Raw genomic sequence first — 13,682 nt, 5'->3', positions numbered from 1 at the left:
TGTGCATGCCATCCCTTCCAGAGTGAAACAGTGAAAAGCGCCATATGGTAAAGGTTGATGTTTCAAAGTGTTTTCCCAGACAGTCGATCAGAACCGCGCGGGCGTCCGCTGCTGAAGGCTCTGGGGGGGGTCCCCTGCTGAAGGCTCTGGGGGTCCGCTGCTCTCCATGTTGGCCGCAGACGTTTAGAAGAACCCACGCCGTCCATCCCAGCAGACTGATGAGACGTGAACTGACAACCATCTCCCACCTCGCCACGGCGATAAAGGCACAGGTTGAACCCCCCATGACCCCCCCTCCCACTCATTAACTCTCCTATGCATGTCAGAGGTGACCTTCTGTGAGGGTCAAAGGTCAAGGTTTAACAATAAACAAGAGCATCAAAGACACGCCACCGCAGCCCGCCTGACAACCGCCGCAAAGCAACATGGCCGCCATCTGGGGGAACCCGACGTCCCACAGAACCCACAAGGTAGGTCCATCTGGAGGAACCCACGAGGTAGGTCCATCTGGAGGAACCCACGAGGTAGGTCCATCTGGAGGAACCCACGAGGTAGGTCCATCTGGAGGAACCCACGAGGTAGGTCCATCTGGAGGAACCCACGAGGTAGGTCCATCTGGAGGAACCCACGAGGTAGGTCCATCTTCAACAGGTTCCTCATTACTCTCAGCTTTCAATCGAGTCGTGACTCACGTTTTGTTTGTGTGCCCGACGGGGCTCCAAGATAGGCTGCTCCCAGAGTCCTTGAACATGTGTGGGGAGAGAGAGGGAGTCATATGGGAGACTTGAGGGAGGGGGGGGGGGGGTGCCCTCAGCCCCTGGAGCCCATCTGTCAGATTCCCACTCAGCCCGATGATCTGGTGGTCCTCGCTCCACAATGGGAACTGGGGCAGCTGAACCGTCACCTCACGTTGACCGTGGTGACTGTTAAACAGGACAGAGGAAGCTCTGAAGGCTAAGGAGACTATACAGGTTGCTCTTATGTACAGCAGACGGACAGGGTCAAAGTTGCATTGGTTCGAGTGCTTGTTTTGTGGTCCGGGGATTGGGTCAGTTGACGTGTATTAGGGTTAACAGCGCAGAATGATGAAGTATGTCTCGGTTCATCACACTGATGCTATCGGTGCTTCAATATGCACAGACCGTGCCTTGCTATTCCCTTTATGTGAACCAAAATAGATCGACACAATTCTGCCGAGGATCAAATGCAAGTGAATGAATCGGGTTTTAAATACCTTTTGATGTGGTATTATACACCTGGGAAAAAAAAGAAACATTCTTGAAAGGTTGTCTAGAATAAGAAATGTGTTTTTTGGATGTAGTGTTGGACTTAAGAGTGGTGTACCAGGACACAGAATAAAGTCCATTCGATTGATAGGAATTTTAACGAGTAAAGATAAGATAAATCTGAAGTGAAGCTGAATTAGATTATGTGTCGGCTTGATGAAATGATGAAAATCCTTAAGCACACAATCGAAATATATAAGTATTTTATAAAATATACGTAATTGATGACCAAGAATATTTTTAACAATAGTCCCGGGAGACATTGAATATTCTCCTTTATAGAAATTCTATCATATCATGATATTCTTATTCATTTGACCTGAGAAAGGCAGGCTGCTGAATAATATTTTCACAAACAATGTCAAAATGACATCCTCATTAAACAACCAAACCTCAAGCTGTTCAAATTGAACATATTGATTTGTCTAAAGAACATTTATACATACATTTTTTTCAGAGTTGTAAATAAAGACTAAAAACATTACACATAAAAAATATAGATGCAGCGCAGCCACACAGCACTACAATGTGCATTTATTTGTCAGTTCCTTGCTCCTTGCCAGACAGCTAATTAAAATATCGGGCCTAGAAATGTCCTTTATTTCTTCCTTTCTGTGAGGTGTGACCCCCACAGAACAATCCCACGATTATCACCGTCTCTCATCACAGCACACCATTAATATTCAATCACACATCAGAGGCCGTTGTAGAAGGAAATCACTCCGGATAGCCCAGACCCAGAAGAGCCTTACAGGCAATTATCTCCCATGTCTACCGGCTACCGCCATGTCGGCCACGGGGAGAGTGGGACGGTCGCCCCCTGGTTTGGGTTGCCAGTGTGGGCTCCAGGGGTTCATGTCAGGAGGGGACAGCTCTGGTCCAGAGACAGGAAACCCCCACAGTGGGAGGCCACTTCTCTACTTTGATTCTGGTCCGCTAAAAGCCCACCACTGTAGCACACCGGAAGGTCTGTCGCCAAGCACACTTAAAAAACGGTGGTAACGACCGTTTGATAAGGATCCGTTCGGGCTGGAAGGAGAATACATTAAAACCCTGCCGCACTAAATTGTGTTCCATAATTACTCTTATTATGCATGGCTGTTTTATCTGTAATCATCAGTTAATAATATAGACTTCTTGGGGAAATCATAATGCCTTCCGTATGCCCTGACCGTGATAAAAACTCGCTAATTGTTGGAGTATAAATAATGTAAATGAAGATATTGCTCAGTAATTAGAAAGGACCTGAGGCCTTGGCCGACCTATGATAACCTCTGGTGACGTGTAATCAACATGTCACCTTTACATCGAGGAAGTTCTGATCTCAAGTGTTTGGTTAGATAGCTTATATAGCAACTGATCACAGTTCCTCATATTCATCTTTACAGCTTAAAGTCTGGGTTATTGTGACAATTTGTGACAGATTTAGTATAGTCATTTTTAAAAATAGTCATTTTTTTAATAAGTAAGTTTTGTCTATATCATAGCATTAAAACACATAAAGTATACTCTTGAATGTCAATAAACAAGAATACAAATGTGAAAACTGTTCCTGGGGATATAATTACAACGATTTCCTGTAAACTGATCTAATTTAAGCTGATTTGCAAATGTCTGGTTTCAAAGTAGAATAACCGAACCACTCATTATCTATAATTGAATGTCAGGCCATTGAATAGGTGCATTGAAAGCTTTTCTATCAACAGAGCTATTAAAAAGTAGCTATAAAAAAGGAAATAAAAAGGAAACTATTCCGTCACTGGAGAATACGCCGACACCAATGACAAAGGAACGGTGGATAATCAATCAAGGACCGGTCCAGGCTGTACAGACGAGACTGTTTTCAACGACCATGGAAATAATTTGTAGTTAGTCACAGCAGCAGGAAGATGTCAGGAGGAAGTAACACCTCAGTAGCAGCCCAGCGCTATCTCACACTGATCCGCCGAACACCGCCGTGGCCTGGATGGGTGGCTCTCTAAAGACGTAACAATGGTCATTTATGCCTCTTCAACCCCCCCCCATTGATGGACATCTGTGGCTTGAGAACCATCCTCTCCCGGCCAGTTCAAGCCGATCCAATGAGGAGAACAAACAGCCATTGTGCTGCGGATCCACCGCCATCGACTCATTGGCTGAAGACCGGGCCTGTTTATAGACCGTCAGATAGTGTGGCCTCTCTCTCTCATTCTCACGCTCGCACACGCACACACACACACACACACACACACACACACACACACACACACACACACACACACACACACACACACACACACACACACACACACACACACAGGGCTCATGCTAAGATAATGCCCAGGTCCTTTTAGAGTCTAGTGTTATTTCCGTGTGACCCCTCTTACACAACAAACGTAGAGAGGGATCCTCTTTAATGAAACAGGGTCCTCGAGACATGAGCTCGATGGCATGTGCCTCATGAGCGCACACTGGAAGTTCTTGTATATTTGTTGTAGTTTTGTAGTTAGGGGGCATCTGTGGCATACTGGTGAAGGAGTTGGACTGGTAACTGGAGGGTGGCCAGTTCGAATCCTGAGAAAATCCACGGATGAGGTGCCCTTGAGCAAGGCATCTGAAACCCCCCTGCTCCCCGGGCGCTGCACCGCGGCAGCCCACTGCTCCGGGAGTGCCGGTGTGCCCCCATGTGTGTGCCCCCATGTGTGTGCCCCCATGTGTGTGCCCCCATGTGTGGACCTCTGTGTGTGGACCTCTGTGAGTGTATGTGTTCACCGGCTACCCGGATGGGTCAAAAGCAGAGAATGAATTCCTAGTACCTGTGTACATGGTGAAATTAAATATAAATAAAAATAGTTAATTCTTTTCTGTTGTCCTTTTCATTAGAATATATTTTATATTTCACTGCCCTATAGCCAATAAAGTGTATCTTGTCTGACCTCATCTCTTTGAGTTTGAACTTTTTCATGAATGGATAGCTCCATCAATTACAAAACTCATGAAACAATATTCACAGTTGAACCTGAAGATGTATTATGCAATGTGTTAGAGAAACAGTATCCATAAAGGAAAGACCCCGATCCTCCATTCCATAGCCTACAGCCCAGTCAGACGTAATGGAACGGCAACCAATCATTATATCAGCCTTCAACCACATCATATATAATGGACCCACATGTAATGGCTTTTCTCCTGATTTTCCAAAATGATATACGGTGTGAAACAATCTTTCTGCGTCTGATTTCATGAGTGGTGCACGCGTTTCTCTCCCCCAGGATGTGTGAGCGGTAGCCAGGGTGTTGATTGGACTACAACCCCCATATAGCTGCCATGAGGATGCTCTGTTTTCACACATCCAACGCTGTAAGAGCCGGGCGGTTCAGCAAGGGGAGGACGATATAGGGGTGAAGTGTTGTTGTGGGTTGTTTTAAATTATTAAGTTTATATTGCTCATGAAAAGTACCACCTTTCTCTTTCTGTTTCTCTCCTTCTGTTACTGTGCTCAATGTGTGTGGGTGTGTGTGTGTGTGTGGGAGAGAGAGAGAGAGAGAGAGAGAGAGAGAGAGAGAGAGAGAGAGAGAGAGAGAGAGAGAGAGAGAGAGAGAGAGAGAGAGGAGAGAGAGAGGAGAGAGAGAGAGAGAGAGAGAGAGAGAGAGAGAGAGCCTGTTATTTCTATTTGAATTGTGTAAATCTAGGGGAGTAAATGGTATAGGCTACTGCTTGGCAACTCCCTCCCAACCCAACCAAGAACACCCCCCGCCCCTCCACCACCCCCACCGGCCCAATCTTAGTTTAGCCGCCCGTGCTAAACTAGCTGCATGCGCTCAAGTCTCCCACAATAACAGTCTTGACGTCACTGGCCGTCGGTCTCGTGGATACAGCTGCAGACTGCAGGAGAGCGAGCGGCGATCGAAGAGAAGCGAAGAGCGGCGGCGTTGACGGCCATCTTAGAGCTACCGCGGTGACTGAACGCGTCTCTTCTGGATTAACATTTTTTCCTGACAAAGAAATATTCGAGCCGACTCACGTAGCATAGAAGTAAGGTCGTGTTCGCCACCCCCGTGTTTCAACGCTTACATTCGGGATGCAGTTCCGAAGGAATACACGATTCGCATCCGCGGTCGGACTGGTCCTCGGACTATTATGCGCGGTGGAGGCGGCCAAAGGTAAAGCCCCGTCGGGTTGATTTTGATGCACTTGTTCTCTCGCCTCGGTCCTTATTCTCTATCACGCGGTTATCCTCGTTCTGGCATAACGAGGGGAAACGGACCGGCCGAATACCTTCGACCCGGGAGATGTTGCCCATGTTATATAACGTTACAGTGATGTACTGGGTACCCTTGGGAGAGAGTCGGTCGGGGCGGAACCTGCTCCGGAGAGGAACCTGCTCCGGGGAGGGGTCAGCTGGAGCCGCGGCGGGGGGATGGAGCTCGTCTCCCCGGGCAGCAAGTGCGCTGCTGCGCGGTCATGTCTGCAGTGTAACCACCAGAAGCGACGGCGCAAAAAAACAACACTCAGTTTATGGTTGTTATATCACCTTGTAACACCCTATATTCATACACTTACCCATATGTGTCGTGTTAGAATTACAAATCATATTATAAACGATGCCTTTATCCGCTTCAAAATCTATTTTAGGGTACCGGTAATCTTAGTCTTTTATAACCACACGCAATGTCATTTGTAGCCTCCTACGACTGTGTAAATTAACGTTTGACAATCTGTTCCCCACCGCACCACAGTGGCTTATTCCCCCATTAAAAGGCCTCGCGTCCCGTCTGGCAGCGCGGTGAGTGAACCACCGCGACCGAGGCTGGCTACGCATTGCAGATCCTCCTCACATGCAGCGATTTGTCGGTAGATTTAAAATGAATGTGTTTTGATCACAGGCTTAGCGAAAGCCCTTAGCAGACCTACTAATGTTAGAGGGGCCAAGCGTCCTCTGCTCTTCTGTGTCTACTTTAACGGGCCTTCGGATGAATCACAGCCTCTAGCTGGTACCTGCCTGTGCGCGGATCTTGGTGCAGGCCGACACACCTCCCGCCCTCTGCTCAATATTCACAGCTGCACCGCGTCCTTATCCCTCTCTTATCGACGTTGCCTTTACGCCCTCTCAGTGTTTACTAGCGTGTACTTGTAACGTCTGAGTAATCGGTCACTAGGTGTGTATTCCCCCCCGATCCTCGGGGCTGTGATTTGTACTTTGCTTTTTATGGCACACCCATTTCGTGCGAGGAACTCAGTGGTGAAATAACGCAGAAACATAAAGCTGGCACAAGCTGCTTCGTCCGTAAGTGTCGATGGAGCCTTGTGGGGGTCAGGCTGAAAGTGCTGTGTCAAGTTCAGGGGTGTTGTTTTTTTGTTGTTGCAATGACGTTGTTTTGTTGTTGCCATCAATCAAAGTGTGTGTGTGTGTGTGTGTGTGTGTGTGTGTGTGTGTGTGTGTGTGTGTGTGTGTGTGTGTGTGTGTGTGTGTGTGTGTGTGTGTGTGTGTGTGTGTGTGTGTGTGTGTGTGTGTGTGTGTGTGTGTGTGTGTGTGTGTGTGTGTGTGTGTGTGCGTGCGCGGCACCCTTGTTCTGCCGGTCGTTTGTTCAGCACACCTGCTGCTCTGCTCTCCCCTGCTCTTATCAGCCCAGGAGCCCAGGAAGGCAGCCAGTGCCCTTATCGTTGGTGGCTAAAGGTCTCTCTGTGGGCTCTCTGATGCTGTACTCTGAGTTTAATCAGATTGTCTCCCTCCTCCCTTCACTTTTTTCCTCAACCACATTTGATTGTTCTTCCTTCAAACACTTTCTAGACTTTTCTATAGTTGTGAGTGACAAGGCGATAGGGACGGCTGTGGCGATTCTATCAGTGGTGGAACGTTATCTCCCGAGGAACAGACATTGGTCGGGTTTTAGCACATTCTGAAGAATCTCAGCACATTGTCATGGAAACTGCGATTCTTGAAACACCATATCGCTGCAAGGGTTATCCGCCTGCACGTACCGTCTGTCATGGTTTACTTGGGGTAATGAACCAGGCCACGACCAAGATTCACGGTTAAAGTCCATATAACATTTTACAAATGAATCACCTCGCCAATCTACTGTAGAGCTGTCTCATATTCATGGGTTGATGGATAACTGTTGATCACTGCTATGGTGCTCTGCCGTTACTATGGTACCACTGGAATGGTACTAAATCAGAATATTGAAGTATTGAACATTGAGCACACAATCCCTTCATAGCATCATTATATTATCCTTAATAAACGCTTACTTACTAAATATTCCAATAGCTTACTGTGTGTTGTGTGTATATATATATGTATATATATATAATGTGTCTTTATTTCCAAGCATCTATTGAAGAGGTTCACTTTGTCACTTTCCCATCTCTGTTTATCTAGCAGCTGCTGAAGGCGGCCATTTTCCTGTGTTTAGTCCGTTCTTGTGCTCCTGATGCATCGGCCTTCCCTCTGCTTTGTCCACCTAAAACCCAGACAAAGAAGTGTGGTCTCCTGGAAATTTGCTCGCTTCATTCATCATCGAATCAACACACATTCTGGTTGAACAAATGAAGCTGCTGTCTTTGTGCTGACAGAGTTCACTTATGCGCCGCTGCGCTCAAAGGGCCGAGCTATGCAGGCCTACCATCCATCATGGGCAACACGTCCGCACTCCGCACCGGGGTTTACTCTCCTGGTCCTGTCATTGGAATAGAGGAAGTATTCAGCGTATTGATGCCATCAATGTGAATGCTAAAATAGGCATTGTCTTAAAACTACTCCAAGTGTTGACGGAGCAGACTGCCTCTGGGTAGATGTCGTGTTTCAGCGTTTGTCGAATTGGAACTGTTTTTTCCATCATCTATATCAGTTAACGAGCCATTCAAGCACCTGCAGGGAATTTGACTCGGTTTGCTGACGTCAAAGCAGTAAGTTACCAGACCTCAGCGCTGGAACACAGCGCCGTGTTGGCTTTAAGGCTGCAGTGATTCACTGGGACCTCGCTCCCGGTCTGCTGGGACGGGCGACCGACCGCTGGGACCTCGCTCCCGGTCTGCTGGGACCTCGCTCCCGGTCTGCTGGGACCTCGCTCCCGGTCTGCTGGGACCTCGCTCCCGGTCTGCTGGGACCTCGCTCCCGGTCTGCTGGGACCTCGCTCCCGGTCTGCTGGGACCTCGCTCCCGGTCTGCTGGGACCTCGCTCCCGGTCTGCTGGGACCTCGCTCCCGGTCTGCTGGGACGGGCGACCGACCGCTGCCGCCTCACAAGCAGACCCTGAGGAGGACGGAGGGCTCCTTGAAGCCTCGCGGCGTGGCCATACGCACCCCCCCTGAGGCCTGTGTGCGGCACTGTTATGGTAAACCAGACCTCTGTAGACACTCTCAGGCTCACAATGGCCGCATTGTCTCTGCCACCGGAACACGGTTACGTTCGCTCATTCAGCTCGGAGGCCAGAGTCGGCTTACAGGCTTTTTCCCCACCTCTCTAACAACATACATGGGAAATACCAGAAGCCTGATAGCCATGCCGTCAGAATATAACTCTGGCAAGGACCCGCATGCTCTTCATTTCATTGTAATGCAGTACAGACCATTTATTTCTAGCCTGTCCCTTCCTGGGGAGTGACTGACGGGGAACTAGATAACGAGATAAGTGTCCCCGTCCAGGTCGTTGTGTAGCATGGCATGTCCTGATGACATTTCCCGATTCGAATCTGGCATTCAAATGCCTCTTGTCACAATTCGAGATTCATGGCAGAGACGTCATCAATCACTCTGGACAGCCTTGGTTTATGAATAATGAAGAAAGGGCGTTTGGTAGCAAAACATTGTTCTTGTTAATGACGAGTCAGGGATCACTGGACTATCGCGGTGTGGTTTGTAAATAGTTATTTTCTGAAGGCCATCAATGGGATGTTTGAGTCGCCACGGGCAGACGCTCTCAAAGTTAACTCTTATTTATTCATAGAACTCCCTCTGGAACAAAGGGGCTCCCACACCCCCATCTCAGCCGTGGAGCAGGTCACAATGTGGTCACATTCTCTTCAAGCCCTCAAGAATGTGTGCATGAGATAATCCCACCAGATATGTCTCTGTCGCTGCTGGGGGCATGTTTGGCATCATGATGTTTCACATGGCAGAACTGTCAGGGATGGGCTCTCTGACGAGGGGTCTGTGTTTGGGGTGGTGGTGGTGGTGGTGGAGGTGGTGGAGGTGGTGGCTGGGGTGACTACCTCCTCATTGGTCCCTGGAGGAGCTGAATGGAGGCGTTGAACTGTCCAGAATGGGTCCTCATTGGAATATCGAGGCGTGCTCCTCTCTCCCTGGGATGGCTCACTCTCAGCCCATGATCCCTCCAGACATCCGAGGGTACTGTTGGGGTTCCTGAACTGTTCCTGAGTGTAGAATAAAGTGAGGAATCCCTTGAACTAGTCGCTCCTTGGAGAGGATGGAGTGGGTCACAGGACACCTTACATTTGTAACCAAATGAACAGACACATCCTAGCCTAATAAATTACACTTTAGGTAGGCCTCTTAATCTTGGCCTTTTAATAACGAATAACAACGACATCTGTCCTCATTAGTCACATCATTATACAATCAACAAATACCCAAAGAACTCAGAGTCCCACTGTTCAGACCAGCCATGTGTCCGCTGTTTACCAGTTGCCCTTTACCAAATAAACACCCTTTTTATCACCTGTAGGAACTCTAGGGCCACAGAAACCTTCTATGTTCCACAGGTTAAACATAAAGTCTGTCTTTAGACGGGAACGCCGAGCCATACACTACCTGCAGTGTGTGCTCCCGGGTCAGGGTCGCTGGTCGTATGTGTGCCCTGGCTCTCTCCCTCACTTTCACTGGCCCTTTGTGCCGTTCACACAGAGAGGGGATTGAGTCGCACGCATTCAGGGCCCTCTCCCCCCCCTCTCCAGGGGGAAACGCCCAGCCCTGTGTGGGGTGGACCTGGGTGAGCTGAAGGGCCGAGTCACGGTTGGTCCTGATTGCAAGAAGTACAAACAAACGGTTGTTGCCTGGCAGGGTGACTTGGAGACTGTGTGTGTGTGTGTGTGTGTGTGTGTGGTGTGTGTGTGTGTGTGTGTGTGTGTGTGTGTGTGTGTGTGTGTGTGTGTGTGTGTGTGTGTGTGTGTGTGTGTGTGTGTGTGTGTGTAAGGGCCCCTGGGGCCGATGTATCCTTAAGGGTCTTGATTGCGTCCAGTTGACACTCTGGTTGCAGACGTCCTGCCCAAACAGTCAGGGACGTCAGCAGTCAGCACGCAAGCACAGAAGTGTGTCCGGGCCGCCGGCCCGAGCCCGCCGACTTCCTGCAGGGAACTGGAGAAAAACTAATTTGCACAATGGCTGCCACTCCTCAAATCTAAATTTGTATACATCAAATAACTTGCCCTGTGTCTGGCCTGGTTTATTTTTAACTGTACGCATGTGAAGGGGTTTTTAACTGAATTTGAAGATCTTATTTTTGATAAATGATTGTTAGTTGCTTTGGACAGCAGTCCCATCTAAGTGTGAATGTTGATAATGGTTATCTTCAGGGGCTCATGTTAAACATGCACCAGACTGCTGTTGCGTAAGCGAGTTCGATCGGCAGGATAACCTCAGCCTCTGTGTTTAATGTGCTCTCATTGATCCATCGCAGGCGTCATTCTATGATATGCAAATGGGACCAGACGCTGTGCCGTGGGCGTAGTCTCCTGGCACGGCCTTTACCATTACACAACAGCACCCCATATGATCCGGATGCATGAAATAACCTGGCGCCCAGAGGCCGACCGCGCCGGCTCTGGGCGGGGCTCTGGGTGAACCTGCAGCATGGGGATGCAGGGCCATATCTTTTTGGGGTTGAGTCATGCCGGGAGTGAAGGTTTCATTTCATTTCATTTATTTATTTAAAGGACTGTGGACATTAAATAAAAACCTATAGAGAGAGAGAGAGAGAGAGAGAGAGAGAGAGAGAGAGAGAGAGAGAGAGAGAGAGAGAGAGAGAGAGAGAGAGAGAGAGAGAGAGAGAGAGAGAGAGAGAGAGAGAGAGAGAGAGAGAGAGAGAGAGAGAGAGAGAGAGAGAGAGAGAGAGAGAGAGAGAGAGAGAGAGAGAGAGAGGGGGAGAGAGAGAGAGAGAGAGAGAGGGGGAGAGAGAGAGAGAGGAGAGAGAGAGAGAGAGAGAGAGAGAGAGAGAGAGAGAGAGAATGCTGTTCTCTTTTGTTTACCCCTGTAGCAGGAACAACACAGTAGGGTTTAGGAAGGTTGATTATGATGTGGTTATGGTGATGTGTTATAAGAATGCAATTCCTTTTCAACAAAATGTATTATAATTGAGTTACAGAAAAATGAGGATGAGTTAAATTCAGCGTAGTTCTGGGTCCAGGCCAGCTCGTAGAGCATGGCCTCTGCCCCCGCCATGGTTAGGGGTGCAACTCCTGCCGGGGCCACCCATGCTGAGAATCTTATCAGTCATAGTACTCGGAGACACGTGGGGTAAATGCGTCCACAGAATGGCCTATTTTTATTTATGTCTTTGCATTGGAAGGGCAGCCAAGTGTAAGTGAATGTGATGATGGCAGCCATTATGTATTTCTCTGTGCATCAGAACCTCACCGTCTTTTCAGTGGAAACTCTTTTCAGCGATTCTTTGTGCCAGTCCTTTCATAAATAGTGAAGCTCCAGCCCTCTCCATGTCCCGGATAGGTCGCGGTGAGACTAGAGTCACGCAACTCCATATCATAACAGTAAAGGTTATTAGTTATTTCTACTCCTCTATCATTCCAGTCTCGGTCTCCACATGCCCACGTCCAGATGGTCTAAGTCGGCAAACATTAAGCCCCCAAGCGGGCGATGAAACCTCCTAAATCCCCCAGTGTTAACATAGAGGTTGGGTGTCACACTGTACACGCACACTCCGTTTGAGTTAATGCTCCCATTAGACAAATGATCACGAAGGCCGAGATGGGAGAGGGACTGATTTCAATCAGAGCAAAGATGTAATGGAGGCGCTCTTTGGAGAATCTTGATCCATTAATAGCTTTAGATAATGGAAGATTACATTTTCTTTGATAACTATAATTTAAACTATTTCCATTAAACACGATTGACAAGTTAATAGAAGCCAACTGTTGTTGACAATAGTGTGGCCTATGATGGTCTTTTACTCGAGAGAATTCAGAAACAAGGAGTGGTCTGATTTTCCTGCATCTTCTCACGGTATCTCCTTTGACCTCATGGCACCTCAAAGCCCTCCTGCTTCAGGGTGGGGCAGCCCCCTGCTGCCCCACCCGCCCAGCGCTCGCATCCTGCACCCTCTCTAGCACCCTGCACCCTCTCTAGCACCCTGCACCCTCTCTAGCACCCTGCACCCTCTCTAGCACCCTGCACCCTCTCTAGCACCCTGCACCCTCTCTAGCACCCTGCACCCTCTCTAGCACCCTGCACTAGGGATCGACCGATACGGATTTTACAGGGCCGATACGATACCGATATTTTTTCATCAGCCTTAGCCGATACGCCGATACCGATTTTCTTGAGCCGATATTTAGAGCCGATATTTAGCCGATACACGTAAAAACCGCGAATATCGTCCGATAATATCGGCCAACCGATATATCGGTCGATCCCTACCCTGCACCCTCTCTAGCACCCTGCACCCTCTCTAGCACCCTGCACTCTCTCTAGCACCCTGCACCCTCTCTAGCACCCTGCACCCTGTCTAGCACCGGCTCCCTCTGGCTCCCCAGTCCCAGCCCAGTCGGGATCGGACAGGCTCCGGCCCGTCCCATTTCACGGGCGTGGTCAAACCAAACCCCCCTCCCGGTCAAACGTCTGGCGGCTCCCTCCCCTGCGGTCCTGACTCATGGGGGGGAACCAGCACCCCACTGGCCTCAGGAGGGCAGAGCCCCCATACGTCTCAACCCGTCAGAGCTCATTCTGGCCCATGCATGTCTTCTATTTTTCTTGTTACAAATAATGTAGCTCAAATAAGCAGTTTGCTTATTTGATGAATGTTCTGTTGCATCTTGGCGGCAGAGTGCACTTATTGTAATTCGCTGTGGACGAAAGCGTCCGTAAATGTAATGTAATGAATGGCACCATGTTAAAAAAATAAATGATTAAAACAATGCTGCTGGACTGCAGGTTTACACGTCGTCCTCGTTGATACTGAGGCCTGGCCTGCCTTCTGGAAGCATTGGAACGCTAGTAATAATGAAAGTAGTAACTGGATTTGGTAATTGTACAGTAATCAAGAGGAGTGGTCATTATGGGGAGACATTGTTGTGTCAACCGCATAGGCTATGGTATATTTACATTAATTTGTAGATGTTTTACAGTATTACAACTCACTGGAGTCCTTTTGATGCTGAGTATCAGCCACTAAAACTCCCATGATGCACTGCGAGGTAGAAGTCCTATATACTGATAGTTGATC

At 48.6% G+C, this 13,682-nt stretch overlaps 1 protein-coding gene across 1 annotated transcript in view; it reads left to right on the top strand.

Moving 5' to 3' along the window:
• The first annotated feature begins 4,902 nt into the window (after positions 1 to 4,902).
• Positions 4,903 to 13,682, top strand: part of clstn1 (calsyntenin 1) — a 39,936-nt gene continuing 31,156 nt past the window's right edge. Inside the window, exon 1 of the mRNA XM_060060439.1 lies at positions 4,903 to 5,428. Within this exon, the coding sequence (XP_059916422.1) occupies positions 5,347 to 5,428 (82 nt within the window). The 5' untranslated portion in view covers positions 4,903 to 5,346. The remainder of the gene's footprint in view (positions 5,429 to 13,682) is intronic.

The sequence above is a fragment of the Gadus macrocephalus genome, chromosome 1 (assembly GCF_031168955.1).
Source record: "Gadus macrocephalus chromosome 1, ASM3116895v1".
NCBI lineage: Eukaryota > Metazoa > Chordata > Actinopteri > Gadiformes > Gadidae > Gadus > Gadus macrocephalus.
This window is presented reverse-complemented; position numbering and strand designations above follow the sequence as displayed.